We start from the raw sequence: 13,212 nt of genomic DNA, 5'->3' as shown, positions 1-13,212 counted from the left end.
CCCCTAATAAACATATGAACATACTGTACATCTGAGTTCAATCAACAATACAAAAATACAATACTACTGTACATAAGGAGGATGTTGTTGCAGCAGCAGCAAACAATGCAGTGAGAGGTGTTAGGTTATAATCCCTGTGTTGTTCACCAGCATGAATATGATTGGATACTGATAGGCACAAAGCTGTGAATGAGCCAGCTATTGTGAAGAATATATGAAACAGCTGAGAGAGACTTAAATGTGCTTGACTGAACAGTATGCTTCATCAAATGGTACTTGTATTAAAGTAAATGATTGCAAATACCGAGAAATAAATAAGGGATTTGTCATAAACCCTTGAACAGCTCCTATTGGACTAAAACTTTTGGACCTCCACTGTCAGCTGATTAAACTTTTATTTTTCTTTGCTTTGCACTGAGACTAAAGGTCACAGGTGTATGTGTTCACATGTGTTTGTTTGTAACTATTAACAGAGCAAGAGGCACAACGCAAGAGGACGTATGTAATGTGTCACTGAAGTCAATGTGATTGCAGACTTTACTGGTGTCATAAATTGGACAGTGAGATAACTCTTTCTCTTCAGGGCCTTTTCACAAGATGAAAGTCCAGACTTGCATCAACCAGCTTTAGACAACTACAGTAGTTTGTTTAAATGGCAGAAATGCCAAAAAAAACAGAAATGGGAGAATCCTATTCCTCTCAAGTCTGTAAATGAAGTCAACTTGAGAGCTGAAATTTGAATGAATGTGAACTGAAAGTGACAAAGACTTACAATGGTTTACATCACACCCAACAGGTTTTTTCACTTCATCACTATGTCCTGATGAAAGCGGTATAGTCAATGTAAGGGGTTCAAGGTGAGCCAAGTATTCTGGGAAAAATGAACTTAAAAAATATATTTTATGTGCTCAGTGCTGATTTGACACACAGGTTGAGGTTCAGGGCTCCAATCGCTGCCTGGGCAAATGTGTCTGCAGCTAAGTGGCTACTTTAGGCATCAGTAGAAGAAAAGATGATCAGTTGTTGGTCAATTTACGAGTCTGAATGAAATATAATTACAATATTTAGTTTTATTATGGAGGTCTACACTATTCCTTCATCACAGACCATGTGATGTTTTAGCCATGTTAGCATTGTGGCTCCACAGATGCCCTTTTCCCCAGAGGATGATTCCCACTGACTTTGGTAATCCTCTAAATATTCCTCTACAGCAATCATCGGGGTAAACGTTTAATTTGTCCAATACTTTGTTTTATGACCACATGCAAAACTAATGGCATTCCCATCAGCGTCAGCTGTACACTGTGTGTCATGCTAAGTAGCACAGTTTAGCATGCTAACACACTATAAACAGTGAACATAAATAAACAAGCAAACACCAGTATGCTGCCATTAGCAATTAGCTCAAAGCACCACAGAGCTGTTAGCATTCAGTAGGCTGTAGACTCTTAGGGCCTGATTTACTAAGAGAAAATAGTGGGTACTAAATTGCGTGCACAGTGCAATAGATGCACGCAAACCTTAGTAAATCAGGCCCTTAGTCTTGTTTGATCTGCAAATAAAACTTAAAAAAATATTTGGGTTCCAGAGGCGAGAGTGACTTAACTTCCCCTTACAAATTAGTTTTTGATAATCTCCAGAGATTTAAGTAGATTTTTTTCTTAATAGCTGTTCAAAACGCTACTGAAAGCAACTTTTACAAAAAACTAAATAAAACTGAAATTACTAAAATTATTCATTATTTTATTTTTATTCATTTATTTTTAAAAAAAATGTTTTTGGAATCCCTCTAATTCTACACCAAAAATGAAGTAGTTGTGTTTCTCCTAACTGCAAGTTATAAGTAAGTTGAAACAGGCTTAAAACATTCAACAAGATAAGGAAATTAAGTCTGGTCTTATTTATTTTTTAAGTAAGTAATTATAAGGTTTTAAAAATGGAATTTCAAATATTTCTGTATTCTAGTATTCACTTTCCCCGCTGATTGTTCCTCCAACCATAAGGTTATACTGTACTACAATAAAACTGTCTTAGATAATATGAGTGGTGCACATGTCTCTGTGATCAAATCCATTCAACAGAAAGGACTGAATAATGGACACACTGTAATTCCATTGGTGTCACATTGGTCACAATCAAACCAACCTGATTTCTACCCGCTGGCTGCTTGTACATGCCAAAGCAGATTTCTAAATACTCTGACTTACAAAGCACTTTGTGAAATAACCCCTGTTTACCTCGAAGATCCCATTACTCTTGTACGTAGGCTGTGTTCTCTTGTTTCCGATTATTTATTCACAGAGTACAAATATCAGCTGAATTCACAGCTTTGTCCTTACATTTGAAAAAAATTCCTGCATGTTTGAACATCTCCTTGTCAAAATCAAGGCTAGAAGGAAAACTGATCTGGTTTCACTCTCTGAAGCCTAAATGGCTGATTTTATGTTTCTGTCTGTGTCAGCTCTCACCCTCCACTTTATTGTTTCACTGTTTTTAAAGTTACACTAAAGCCAAAAGCCCACGGCCCAAAGGAAGTCTTTCTTTCTATCTTTTTCATTTTTCCGAAGTTTTTCATATATTCTGTCAAATACCTGTACTTTTGGGGCTCTCAAGCTGCAAAACACCCTGAAAGCTTAGGAATGTGAAAGGACAAATCTTTCTCCGATCAAAGTCTCACAGCTGAAAAAACGAAAAGTATTGTTTTGCCTTGGTGCACCTGCAGCTTCATTCAGCCTGACATCTCATGCTGATCATTACACAAGTGCACACATTCCTCAAAACTAATCATCAGGACACACACCAGGCAAAAATGTCTCAGATTTTAGCTACATGCACTCCGCTGACCCCATACCCCAACTGTGAAATACAAATGATTATAGAAATACAAATGATTGGAGTGAAAAGACACTGGACACATCCTGTAGTTCTTTTACTTATTTCAACTCTCAGTCAGCATAATGTGACTGTTAGAACATCTAAAACTGCTGCTGACTGAGTTGTCGTTACACAGTCACTTATTTACTACAAATTTTGGCTTTACAAGACAAGGTGATGAGAAAAGGATGAGAAAAGGTCATGGTGTTGAAGTGAACAGTTTAATATTTATCAGCATCTTTTGCAACACTTTCTGTCTGTTTGGCTAAATGCTGCTTTTGTGGTGCATGTTTACCCCATGTTTATTAAATGACTTGGGTTGACCTTGCATGTATATATTGACATTACCATTCACACACATACACACACAAACACAGCCATTGCACAAACACACACATGCATTGCACACACATATTAAGTAACCAATAAAGGGCAGGGTCAGTGTAAAGAGCGAAAAGAGCTGAGCATAGTTATGTGCCCACTCTTGATGCTGGAGCTCACTTGCACTGAAACACTTCAACCAGACATTACTTCTGCACAGCAAGGACTCAGCATTCTACCTCCAGTGTTCAGTGAATGAGCTGCTAATACCTCAGGAGGTTACACTGCTCTTCTAATAATCCAAAGTTCAGAAAAGCCGTTGGAATTTCAGAGCCGATTACTCACTTTAACACGCTATAGCAACAAGACGACTTTTACTTCTTTTTGATTTTTTCGGCTTTTTTGAAAGGACCCTCTCAGAAACACTTTGCTGGGATTTTATTTGAATTGATGGTATTGTGTTATTTGTTTGAATGAAGGTGCTGCTGTACGCTTCGCAAGCCAACATTCTCATTATATTTTGTATTTTGCCAAATGAGTGATGACTAATTCAACAGGTAAGTCTGTTAAATCTGGTGTCATTAAAACCTAAAAATACAACAGACAAAAATATTCTAGTAAATTTAGTTACCACAACTGATGTTTCTCCTTCAATATTTCCACAGATACTTATGTAATGTTCATCAGCTAGAACACTGATGATTTTTAAAGGAACCTAATAACAACAGGATCAAGTGCCATTAACATTAAGTCACTTTGTGGAGCTGTGGTTGTACAAAGCTACAATGGCTTTTGGTGACCTCCTAGAGCAGGTGGGCAGCATAGGACGCTTCCAGATCCTGCATGTAACCCTTCTCTGCATACCTGTACTCATGATGGCCAGTCACAACCTGCTGCAGAACTTTGTGGCTGCTGTGCCCTCTCACTACTGCAGAGCGCACACAAACCTCACTCAGTCTGAGCTGAGCCCGGAGGAAACTCTGATGATCACAGTGCCCCTAGACCAGAAAGGGAAGCCTGAAAGGTGTCAGCGTTACATCGCTCCTCAGTGGCATCTCCTGGATAAGAATGGGACCTCCATGTCAGGAGAGCAGGGAGACATCGAGGATGGTTTTGCCGTTGACCTGCAGGGATGCACAGATGGGTGGTCCTATAACATGACTGAGATGAGCTCCACTATTATATCTGATGTAGGGCTGCATTTTTTAGACTTTTTTCCGTCACAGTGCAGATGTATACATGTTTTCATTTCATGTGGGTTAAACTGTATTGCATTTTTGTCAGTGGCACTTGGTGTGTGATACGCGCTCCTTGAAGCAAATGGGACAAACCATCTACATGGGAGGTGTGCTTGTGGGAGCCGTTGTCTTTGGAGGTCTTTCTGACAGGTAACAGTAATCTCATCCTCACTGATTTCACATTGATAGTACAGTTTTGTTCTCAATACGGCAGTTATCTGTAACAATTAATTGTGTTAAATGTTTCTGCTACAAAACGGGATAATTTGCTACAGTCTGACCTCACTGACCTAACTCTTTGCAAATCAACCTGACTCCCAGATACGGTCGACGCATCCTCCTGCTCATCTCTAACCTGCTGATGGCAGTGGCTGGAACGTGTGCTGCTTTCTCAGCCTCCTTCCCCATCTTCTGCGTGTTCCGCTTTGGTTGTGGCATGGCTCTGTCTGGCCTAGGGCTCAACACCTTCTCACTCAGTATGTTACTCAGCTGAATCAGGAGTATCCGTGTAAAAGATTAAATAATGAAAGCCAGATAAATAATTGCACGACGAGTTAAGTGTGTCTTTTTCTGTGATTCTTTCATTTCAAGTTGTGGAATGGATCCCCACTCGTGTGCGAACTGGTGTGGGGACCCTCACAGGTTACTGTTACACACTGGGACAGCTGCTCCTGGCAGTCATAGCCTACTTCATTCGGGATTGGAGGTGGTTAACCTTGACTGTGTCTTTGCCCTTCTATGTCTTCTTCCTCTACTCCTGGTAAGATGTCAATGTTCTAAAAAAATACAATAAAAATTGAAATTTTAAAGTTGCAAAGATGTAGTAAAGAAAGATATAAATATTGCACTATACAAACAAATTAACTCTCATACAGGTGGTTCCATGAATCTTCAAGATGGTTAGCTCTGAGTAACAAACCTGAACAAGCCATCAAAAACCTCAAAAGTGTGGCAAAATTTAATGGACGCCATGAAGAGGGAGAAAAAATCGACATTAAAGTAAGGAAATGTAATGTATTTGTCATACTGCAACATCTATCTGTATAGAATTGAGAAGACTCTTTCTTTATGCACAGATGTTGCAGGAGTCCATGAAGAAAGAGATGTCATGTTCACAGGGTTCCTACTCTGTCTTGGATCTGTTCCGCACACCCACAATGAGGAAAATGACGATCTGCCTCAGTGCAGTCTGGTATATATCCTGCTCTTGTCATGGAAAAACTCAATGACAGTTTTTAAGCACCTTTTAAGTGCATTGAAATTGCAATGACACCATGCATTCTTTTTCTAAATGACTTATTTTAGGTTATCAACGAGCTTTGCCTATTATGGTCTTTCTATGGATCTTCAAAAGTTTGGGGTGGATATCTACTTGATCCAAGTGATCTTTGGAGCTGTTGATATCCCTGCCAAAGTTATTGTAACTGTATCCATGAGTTTTATCGGACGGCGGCCATCACAATGTGGTGCTCTCATCTTTGCTGGAGTCACCATTTTGATCAATGTGCTGGTACCTTATGGTAAGTTAGAATATATGCATGCAAAAAAAAAGTACAATACAGGTACCATAATATTACACTGCACAAACAACAGTGATCTGATGGATTTTCTTCTCCTGTGCAGATAAACAGACTTTGCGCACGTGCCTGGCTGTGGTGGGTAAAGGTTGCCTTGCTGCCTCCTTCAACTGTTGTTACCTTTACTCTGGAGAACTGTACCCGACCATCATTCGGTAAGTCTTAATTTGCAACCAACATGCAAGAGTGAGTTTGTTTGTTCAGGAATTTATTTTCTGATACTATTTAATATTTAATTTAGTAATGTAACTCAGTCCATTCAGTTTTTTAAGCAAATCAGAACAACATTTATGAATGAGCCAGATTAGAGTTTCCCTACTGGACTTACATTTTAGCCAACAAGGTGCTGGAAACATCATTGAGGGTTTTGGTCCATGTTCATGGGTTTATGCATCTCCTTTCAGCAGCAGCTTTTGTAGATCAGGGTAGTCTGGCAGATTATGCGCTCTGAAATATCCGTTTTGTGATCCAGATCACACTTGTGGTCTTGATGTTAAACTAGATGTTGACCAAGTATGGCCATTTGTCAGATATCTCTCTTATTCACAAAAAGTGCTGATGACTGCAGTTTTTTGTTTATCATCCCAAGAAACTGCAGACACTGTTTGCTCCAAAGTACCTAAAGTGTGGCCTTTTCTGAACAGTACATCAACAAACAAACAGCATTCAAACATCATTCTGACCCATTGAAATGTTTAGTTAAACAGTCATTTTAAACCCTCTGACCCACAATGTGTGCTTTATATATTGAATTGAAGCTGTATGGTTGGGATGAATTTTCTATTTAGGGTTACAAACAATGTTGCAATTTTATGTTTAATTCAATTCATTTTCCACCATTATGTGTCACAGCTAATATCTCCACCTTGAACATGTTTTAACTAATTAAAGAGAAGCGTCTAAACTTATTTGTGGTTTGAATTTTGGGATTAATTTTCAAATTTTTAAAAATCAAAATGCATTGAAGGATGAGTGTATTTATGGCTGCTTGTAAAATTTAATAGTGCTTTCTCTCCCTCAGTCAAAACGGCATGGGTTGGGTATCCATGATGGCTCGTATAGGAGCCATGGTGGCCCCTATGGTGCTTCTCGTTGGTGAACACATGCCTTGGCTGCCAGGTTTAATTTACGGAGGCGCTCCGATCCTTAGTGGGGTGGCTGCAATATTTCTCCCAGAAACACTTGGTTCACCCCTTCCTGACACAATACAAGATGTGGAGGACAGGTAAGATTGAGTTTGTTCCTTGTGCAAATCTGCTTTTATATCCATGCCTGTCCCAGAATTAATTTTAGCAAAAGGCAAGTACAAGCATATGGCATATACAGTAAGAAAATAAACCTTTGGAAGGAGTCCATCACTATGGTTTACTTAAAAAAAAGCAGTTCAAGAAAGAGAAAAACTGATGCATCCATATTTCCATTTTTGTATTTTTAACAAAGGGGATCTGGGAGACGCTCCAAAACTCCACCAAAGGAAGCAATAATCTTGCAAGACACCCAGGCAAATCTCCTGAAGCAGGCAGCCTGAGGGCATCTGTATTGTACTCTTGTTGTTTTTGCTGACACGTTAATGGAAATAGAGTGGGTACTGCTTTTTTTCTCCAGCCTGTTTATCGGTTAATTCCCATAAAGAGTTTATTATGTTGCACAACTGCTGGACAAATGGAGTTGCAATATTATTTTTGGACAGGTCAATACATTGTAATGAATAGCTGCAAACAATCAGATCTATTTTGTTTTACAGTAGCTTTGAGGACTTTAGTCTAACTTTGGACCAATTATGTATTATATTTAATATATCTGTTAAACATGAATTTCTATATACATCATAAACCTTCCACACGTTAAAGACTGTGCTATGCTTCATTGCTATTTTTTTTAACTTCTTATTACTTTATATTCGAACCTGTATTTTTAAACAAGAATGTTTTGTATTTTCATTAAAATTGACACCTATTCATTTATGTCTTTTGTGTCTTTCTTTTTTTTATTTTTTTTTATTTTTTTTACAGTGTGTTGAACTCTCATGTCTTGTTATTAAATGTGCAGATTCACTGTCAGCTAAATTAACTGAAACAGGTTGGATGAGCCTGCTTGTTCAGGATGAGAAATCAATGAGTGATATTTAGATAAAGCAAAACAACGCCACCCAATGGGAGACAGAACTACAACATCAACAACTACAATCAGGGAAATTGCTCTGCCTCTATGTCCCTGAAGATCTAGTAATGAATAGATAAATGAATAAGCTTAACTGATGTTGCATGATTTATATCCAGTAAAGCAAACAGTACTTTTTAACTTTGTGTTTACTATTTAAATATTAAACTTTTGTGTCTCACAGACAGTCTAGCTAATGTCTGCAGGACTTTTAATGGAAAGAGTGAGTGGGTATCCATTTATGGTCAATGAATGCATGCAAGACAAAACTTAATAGGTGAGAGGTGTTTTCACCTACAAAAACACTGTGAAGTAGAATAAAGGGATTGGATATAATACCGTCTACAGTATGCACTGTGAGTGCTACGAGAAAGACTGCATTGTGTACATGAGCACAGTCAAATTTTGCTAAATAATTTCACAAACAGAGTTTATTTTAGTATTTTGTTTTGTGTGTTTTCACATGGTCACCTTGCTTTTGGCTCTGTATTCAATATCTCTATCTAGCGACAGCTGTACTTCAAAAGGGTGACTGTCCATCATCTCCACCACAGTGAAATGCCAGTTTAGACCAAAATATGTCTAAACTCCTGGTGGTGGGTATACTGACCGTGAATGCTATAAAGTAATATACAAATATAAAAAACACCTAATGTTTAATGTAGTGTTTAATATGATAACATTAAGCTGCTTCGATGTCACAACTCTCTTGAAGGTGCATAAAATGAAACTGGATTAATACATTAGGCTGAGCCCATAAACAGAGTGATTCTTTTATATATATAACTGGATATGATACAGAACATGACTTACCCACATTACAAAGAGTGAATTATTCTGCTGTGTGCTTTATGAAGCCTGTTGTTGTGCCACCATCTAGTGGTGTAGCCATGCTACTGCATCAGCTAACTAAGAAATCCCATTTTTTTCATTAGTGGAATATCTATATATTATAAAAATGATTTTCTTCCCCTGTCTCACATAATATATTGATCTGTAGTTCTTACATGACACAGATAAAGATTGTATGTGTTAGGGCTGCTCCCTCTTATCCAATTAGTTGACCAACTGATTGCTGGATTAATTCTTGTTTGCCTTCAATGAAATGTGTCATTTAGTCTTTTAGTAATTACTGAGAAACAACATCAAAATCTGTTATCACAATAACATTCAGAAATATGCTTACTGTAAGTCTTGTACTAAGCACTTGATGCTAATGCATTTCTTCTGCATCACTATTCTTCAATAATGTTGGAGAAACAATCAACATTTTTAAACCAAATCAGCCAATTGATAACTATAAGTCAGCTAAGAACTCCTTTATTTGAAGAAAACCCATTTTTAATTATCTCTGATCTAATTAGTTTAAACAAATTACCTTCCTGTGTCAGGTCTCTCAGTTTAACTTTTTTATGTGTGTGTACTTGGCACTTGAGTGACAGATTTCAGAGCTGAAACACATCCAAAACTTGTAAACCATCAATCATCATATTAAAATATCTCAAAATTAGATTGTGTGTGTGTGTGTTTACTCCTGAGACACGCTGTGTATCATGTGCGTTTTCCCAGATCTGTCAAACCTTAAGCCAAGATGACGGATAGATCAAAAACACAGATCAAAGCTGTTCAACAGAAATAACTACATCGTAAAATGATATGAATAAAGATTTATTTTCTCATATGAACAGGTGGATTTAGTTTTCATTTTTATTTTACAATCTATGACAATCTCGCATTTTTTTCTTTTTTTCTAGCATATTTCAGGAATGACATGGGGAAAGGTTCTTTTTTATTGCTGAATGTTAAATGAAATACATTTTCACTGACTGGAAAAGAATTGTCTGCTGCTTTTTTACCATGCACCCATCTAACCTTGACCACAAGGACATGCAGAGGAGAGGTGTTCAAACATTTCAAGCGAGGGTGGGGGTTAGGTGGAGGTGGGGGATGGGGGAAGTGGAGGGAGGAGGGGGGGTGAGGGGTTTTGGGGGGGGGTTCATAAAATTAAACAGAAGAGACTGGCAGGACGTGCCTGGTATCATCTCGACTGGGTGAGAGGACTGGCAAAGTGAAGGGAGTATCACGTTTAAACTAGAGGAGCACTGTCTTCTTTTGCATTTTTCAGACATACAAAATCAGACCCAGAGGTGAAAAACTCAATGAAATATCTGCAAGTGAGGTGTGACCAAAGACCATTCTCTATAACAATACCACTGTGCATTTACCATAGCAGTTAGAATTGCAGATCAGTCTTTTAAAGAGTTTTTAAAAAAAAAAACCAATAATCATCTGATAATTCAGCATTCAGCTTTTTTTATTTTTTATTTTTTTAACGAGGAGTAGAAACATACCAACAGTGATGAAACATCATCAGCTGTCCTCTCTGACTGAGTCACTTTTAATGGGTTTGACATTTCTTGAATAATCTTTTTAAATATTTACTTTTCCTTCAGTGGAGGACAGAGGGCTTAAATGATTTCATTTACTTTTTAAATTATTATCGTTTACGGACTAAATTTGAAATGACTAGATCTGTCAACGAGACAAAGCCATACACAGTACTATTGGAGGAAACACTATTTGGATGCTATTTGACATTACTGGAAGTGTGCATGTAAAGTGGAGCGCTCTAAACCAAGTGATAAAATGGATACAGTCATTCAATGGACATGTGAACAAGAAAGGCTGACAACTTGATAGATGGCTGCATAATGGCTTTAAAAAATAACTAATGTAAATATGCATTTATATCATGTTATTTCATTCTACACTATAGGCATCACATTTTTTTCACACACAACACACTACAGTCACCTCTTAGAAAATGATGTAATCAAACAGCAAAATAGAAAGTTTGCATATTTTTTGCATTGTATGATCCTCCAAAGTTTCACAGCTATTTCACTTATATTGTCTAGCACGATCTGCACTGTTCTCTACTGAGCTGCTTTCACTTGGCTTTCCTTCTCTCTGTTTGGGAGTGTTCAGGGAATTGGTAGACTGTATGTTAACATCAAGGTCCTCAACATCTGAGAACCTCAGTCTTAGGTAGACCTTAAGTTGAGGAAGAGGGTTTAAGGTGAAGGGGTGGGGAGGTTGGGGGAGTGGGGAAGGGAGGCATGTGGAAATCCTGAGACACTGTGTGGCCTTTTAACACCAGCCACAAAAAACAGAATGGACACAGAAGGATGATGAGGCATGGCATTAGGGGTGAGTGAAAACAGATGCAATCTTCTTGTTTTGCCCCCACCTTCAATGGCGGGGGTCACCCTGTGCCAAGCGGCTTGATGTTTGTTGGCCTCATAACTGACTGACATGAGGAAAGCCTGCTGAGAAATAAAAAGGGACTTAACTGGGGCAGGCTGGGAGGGGGCAGAATAGCTGTAAACACATCAAGCAATGACCTGCATAACATACAACTCTACAGCAGCTTCACCTGTCCACCTACACTGGGGAGGGAGAGGGACGGGGCCACTGTTCTGATAAAGCACTATTCTGTGAACTTCTGATACGCTCTTTTGTCAGCTCTGCTGAGACGCCAGTAGACCCACATGTTTGATGTTACCCCAACAAACAATGAAATTCATCTAGCAATCACAAACACATGCAAGCAAACTGACATGCGCGCACACACACGAACACACACACACACACACACACACACACACACACACACACACACACACACACACACACACACACACACACACGCACACACACACACACACACACACTTTCTCTCACTGTCTCTTTCTCTCTTCTTCTCTCGGTAGACATTAGTCAGAGGGCAAAGAGGATCTACATTGTATTTATCAGGCATTCTATTAGATCCCAAATCATAAACCCTACAGGCGAATTATATCAATGTAAACATACACTTTATGTTGGAGTGGTTTATATTGCGTGATATGGAAGGGGTTATGTTCCAGTGGGGCTAGACTCCTCAAAGAATGCAACTTGGAAAGAAAGTAAAACAGGAAACCAGAGAGGAAAAAAGAACATAAATGTGTATAAAAAATGAGGCGTCCATATAAGAAAGGCTACAAAAACCTCCACTGGCCCTCTGGCATCAGCATACAGCAAAAGGCACCACAATATTACTCTATTTTTTACGTTGTGAAAAAACTGGCACATCTTTTTATGCTGTAAATCAAAATGTACATATAAATAGAGTTTTCCCTATAAAAAAGTCTTTGCTGTTAACTAGTAGACAACTTTTGCTAAAATGAAAATAAATATTTCATTTGTTTAGAATATCTGTCAGTTATATAAAATAAAAATATTTCTTATAGATGCAGGTCTATACTATATTGATTTTTGTTGGTTCATTTTCACTCTTTAATGGGGTGTATTGTCCGGTTTGGAGCGTGAGTGTGTAAGTCTTGTATGCATGTTCCCATGCCCACTGTGCCGCCCTGATGAGTGAGAAGTCCGACTGTCCACCGGCCTGTAGATGGTGGAGGGCTCAGCATTCATGTTCTGCATACTGAGGAAGGGTGTGCTCTCACCGTCCTCCTCTGACTCACTATCTGTTAGGCAGCTTCGAGACCCATAGTCCCGAGATGCCTCATATCCACGCGGGGCCACGTGGCCATTCAGTCTGGATCTCCGCCAACGCCGGCTACCAGTCCCACTGGACCCACTTCTCTTTGGTTGCTCCCGAGAGGAGAGATACTCCTGGGTGGTCTCATAGTCTTCATCCTCAGCCAGCCGGTAGGGGCTGGAAGGCAGGCTGCCCCTGCTGTCATTTAGATAGGTACGACGCTGCTGCCGGTAGGGCTCCTGGCACTGGGCATCGTGTAGGGGCACCTGGTAGCGGCGTAGAAGAGGCTGGTCATCCTCCAAAGGGTAGGGGTTGTGGACAGCAGGAGGGAGAGACATGGCATGGCTGGCATTGGGGGATGTGATCTGGAAGGTAGGCACCTGCGGGGGCAATGAATAATGGAAATCCACTGGCGAGAGGCGGGCTGGTGTCGTCAGGGCTGACACGTATCTGTTGTAAATACAGAAGGGAGGAAATAATTAAGTAGAGAAGAGCAAAG

The 13,212-nt window shown here is 39.1% G+C and overlaps 2 protein-coding genes across 2 annotated transcripts in view; one reads left to right on the top strand and one right to left on the bottom strand.

Moving 5' to 3' along the window:
• The first annotated feature begins 3,353 nt into the window (after positions 1-3,353).
• Positions 3,354-7,974, top strand: slc22a6l (solute carrier family 22 member 6, like). Its single transcript, XM_062433135.1, has 11 exons — positions 3,354-3,752; positions 3,861-4,385; positions 4,480-4,583; positions 4,755-4,909; positions 5,025-5,193; positions 5,309-5,432; positions 5,510-5,625; positions 5,739-5,953; positions 6,057-6,165; positions 7,032-7,235; positions 7,451-7,974. Exons 2-11 carry the CDS (start codon positions 3,981-3,983, stop codon positions 7,536-7,538), a joined length of 1,689 nt encoding a protein of 562 aa, XP_062289119.1. The 5' UTR covers positions 3,354-3,752; positions 3,861-3,980; the 3' UTR covers positions 7,539-7,974.
• A 3,318-nt stretch (positions 7,975-11,292) lies between these two features.
• The window catches only part of LOC133993983 (pro-neuregulin-2, membrane-bound isoform-like), a 71,256-nt gene continuing 69,336 nt past the window's right edge, over positions 11,293-13,212 (bottom strand). The window contains exon 11 of the mRNA XM_062433136.1: positions 11,293-13,163. Coding sequence (XP_062289120.1) covers positions 12,509-13,163 — 655 coding nt within the window. The 3' untranslated portion in view covers positions 11,293-12,508. The remainder of the gene's footprint in view (positions 13,164-13,212) is intronic.

This window comes from Scomber scombrus, chromosome 14 (genome assembly GCF_963691925.1).
Source record: "Scomber scombrus chromosome 14, fScoSco1.1, whole genome shotgun sequence".
In the NCBI taxonomy this organism is placed as follows: domain Eukaryota; kingdom Metazoa; phylum Chordata; class Actinopteri; order Scombriformes; family Scombridae; genus Scomber; species Scomber scombrus.
Note: the sequence above shows the minus strand (reverse complement) of the source record. Positions and strands in the feature narration are given on the sequence as shown.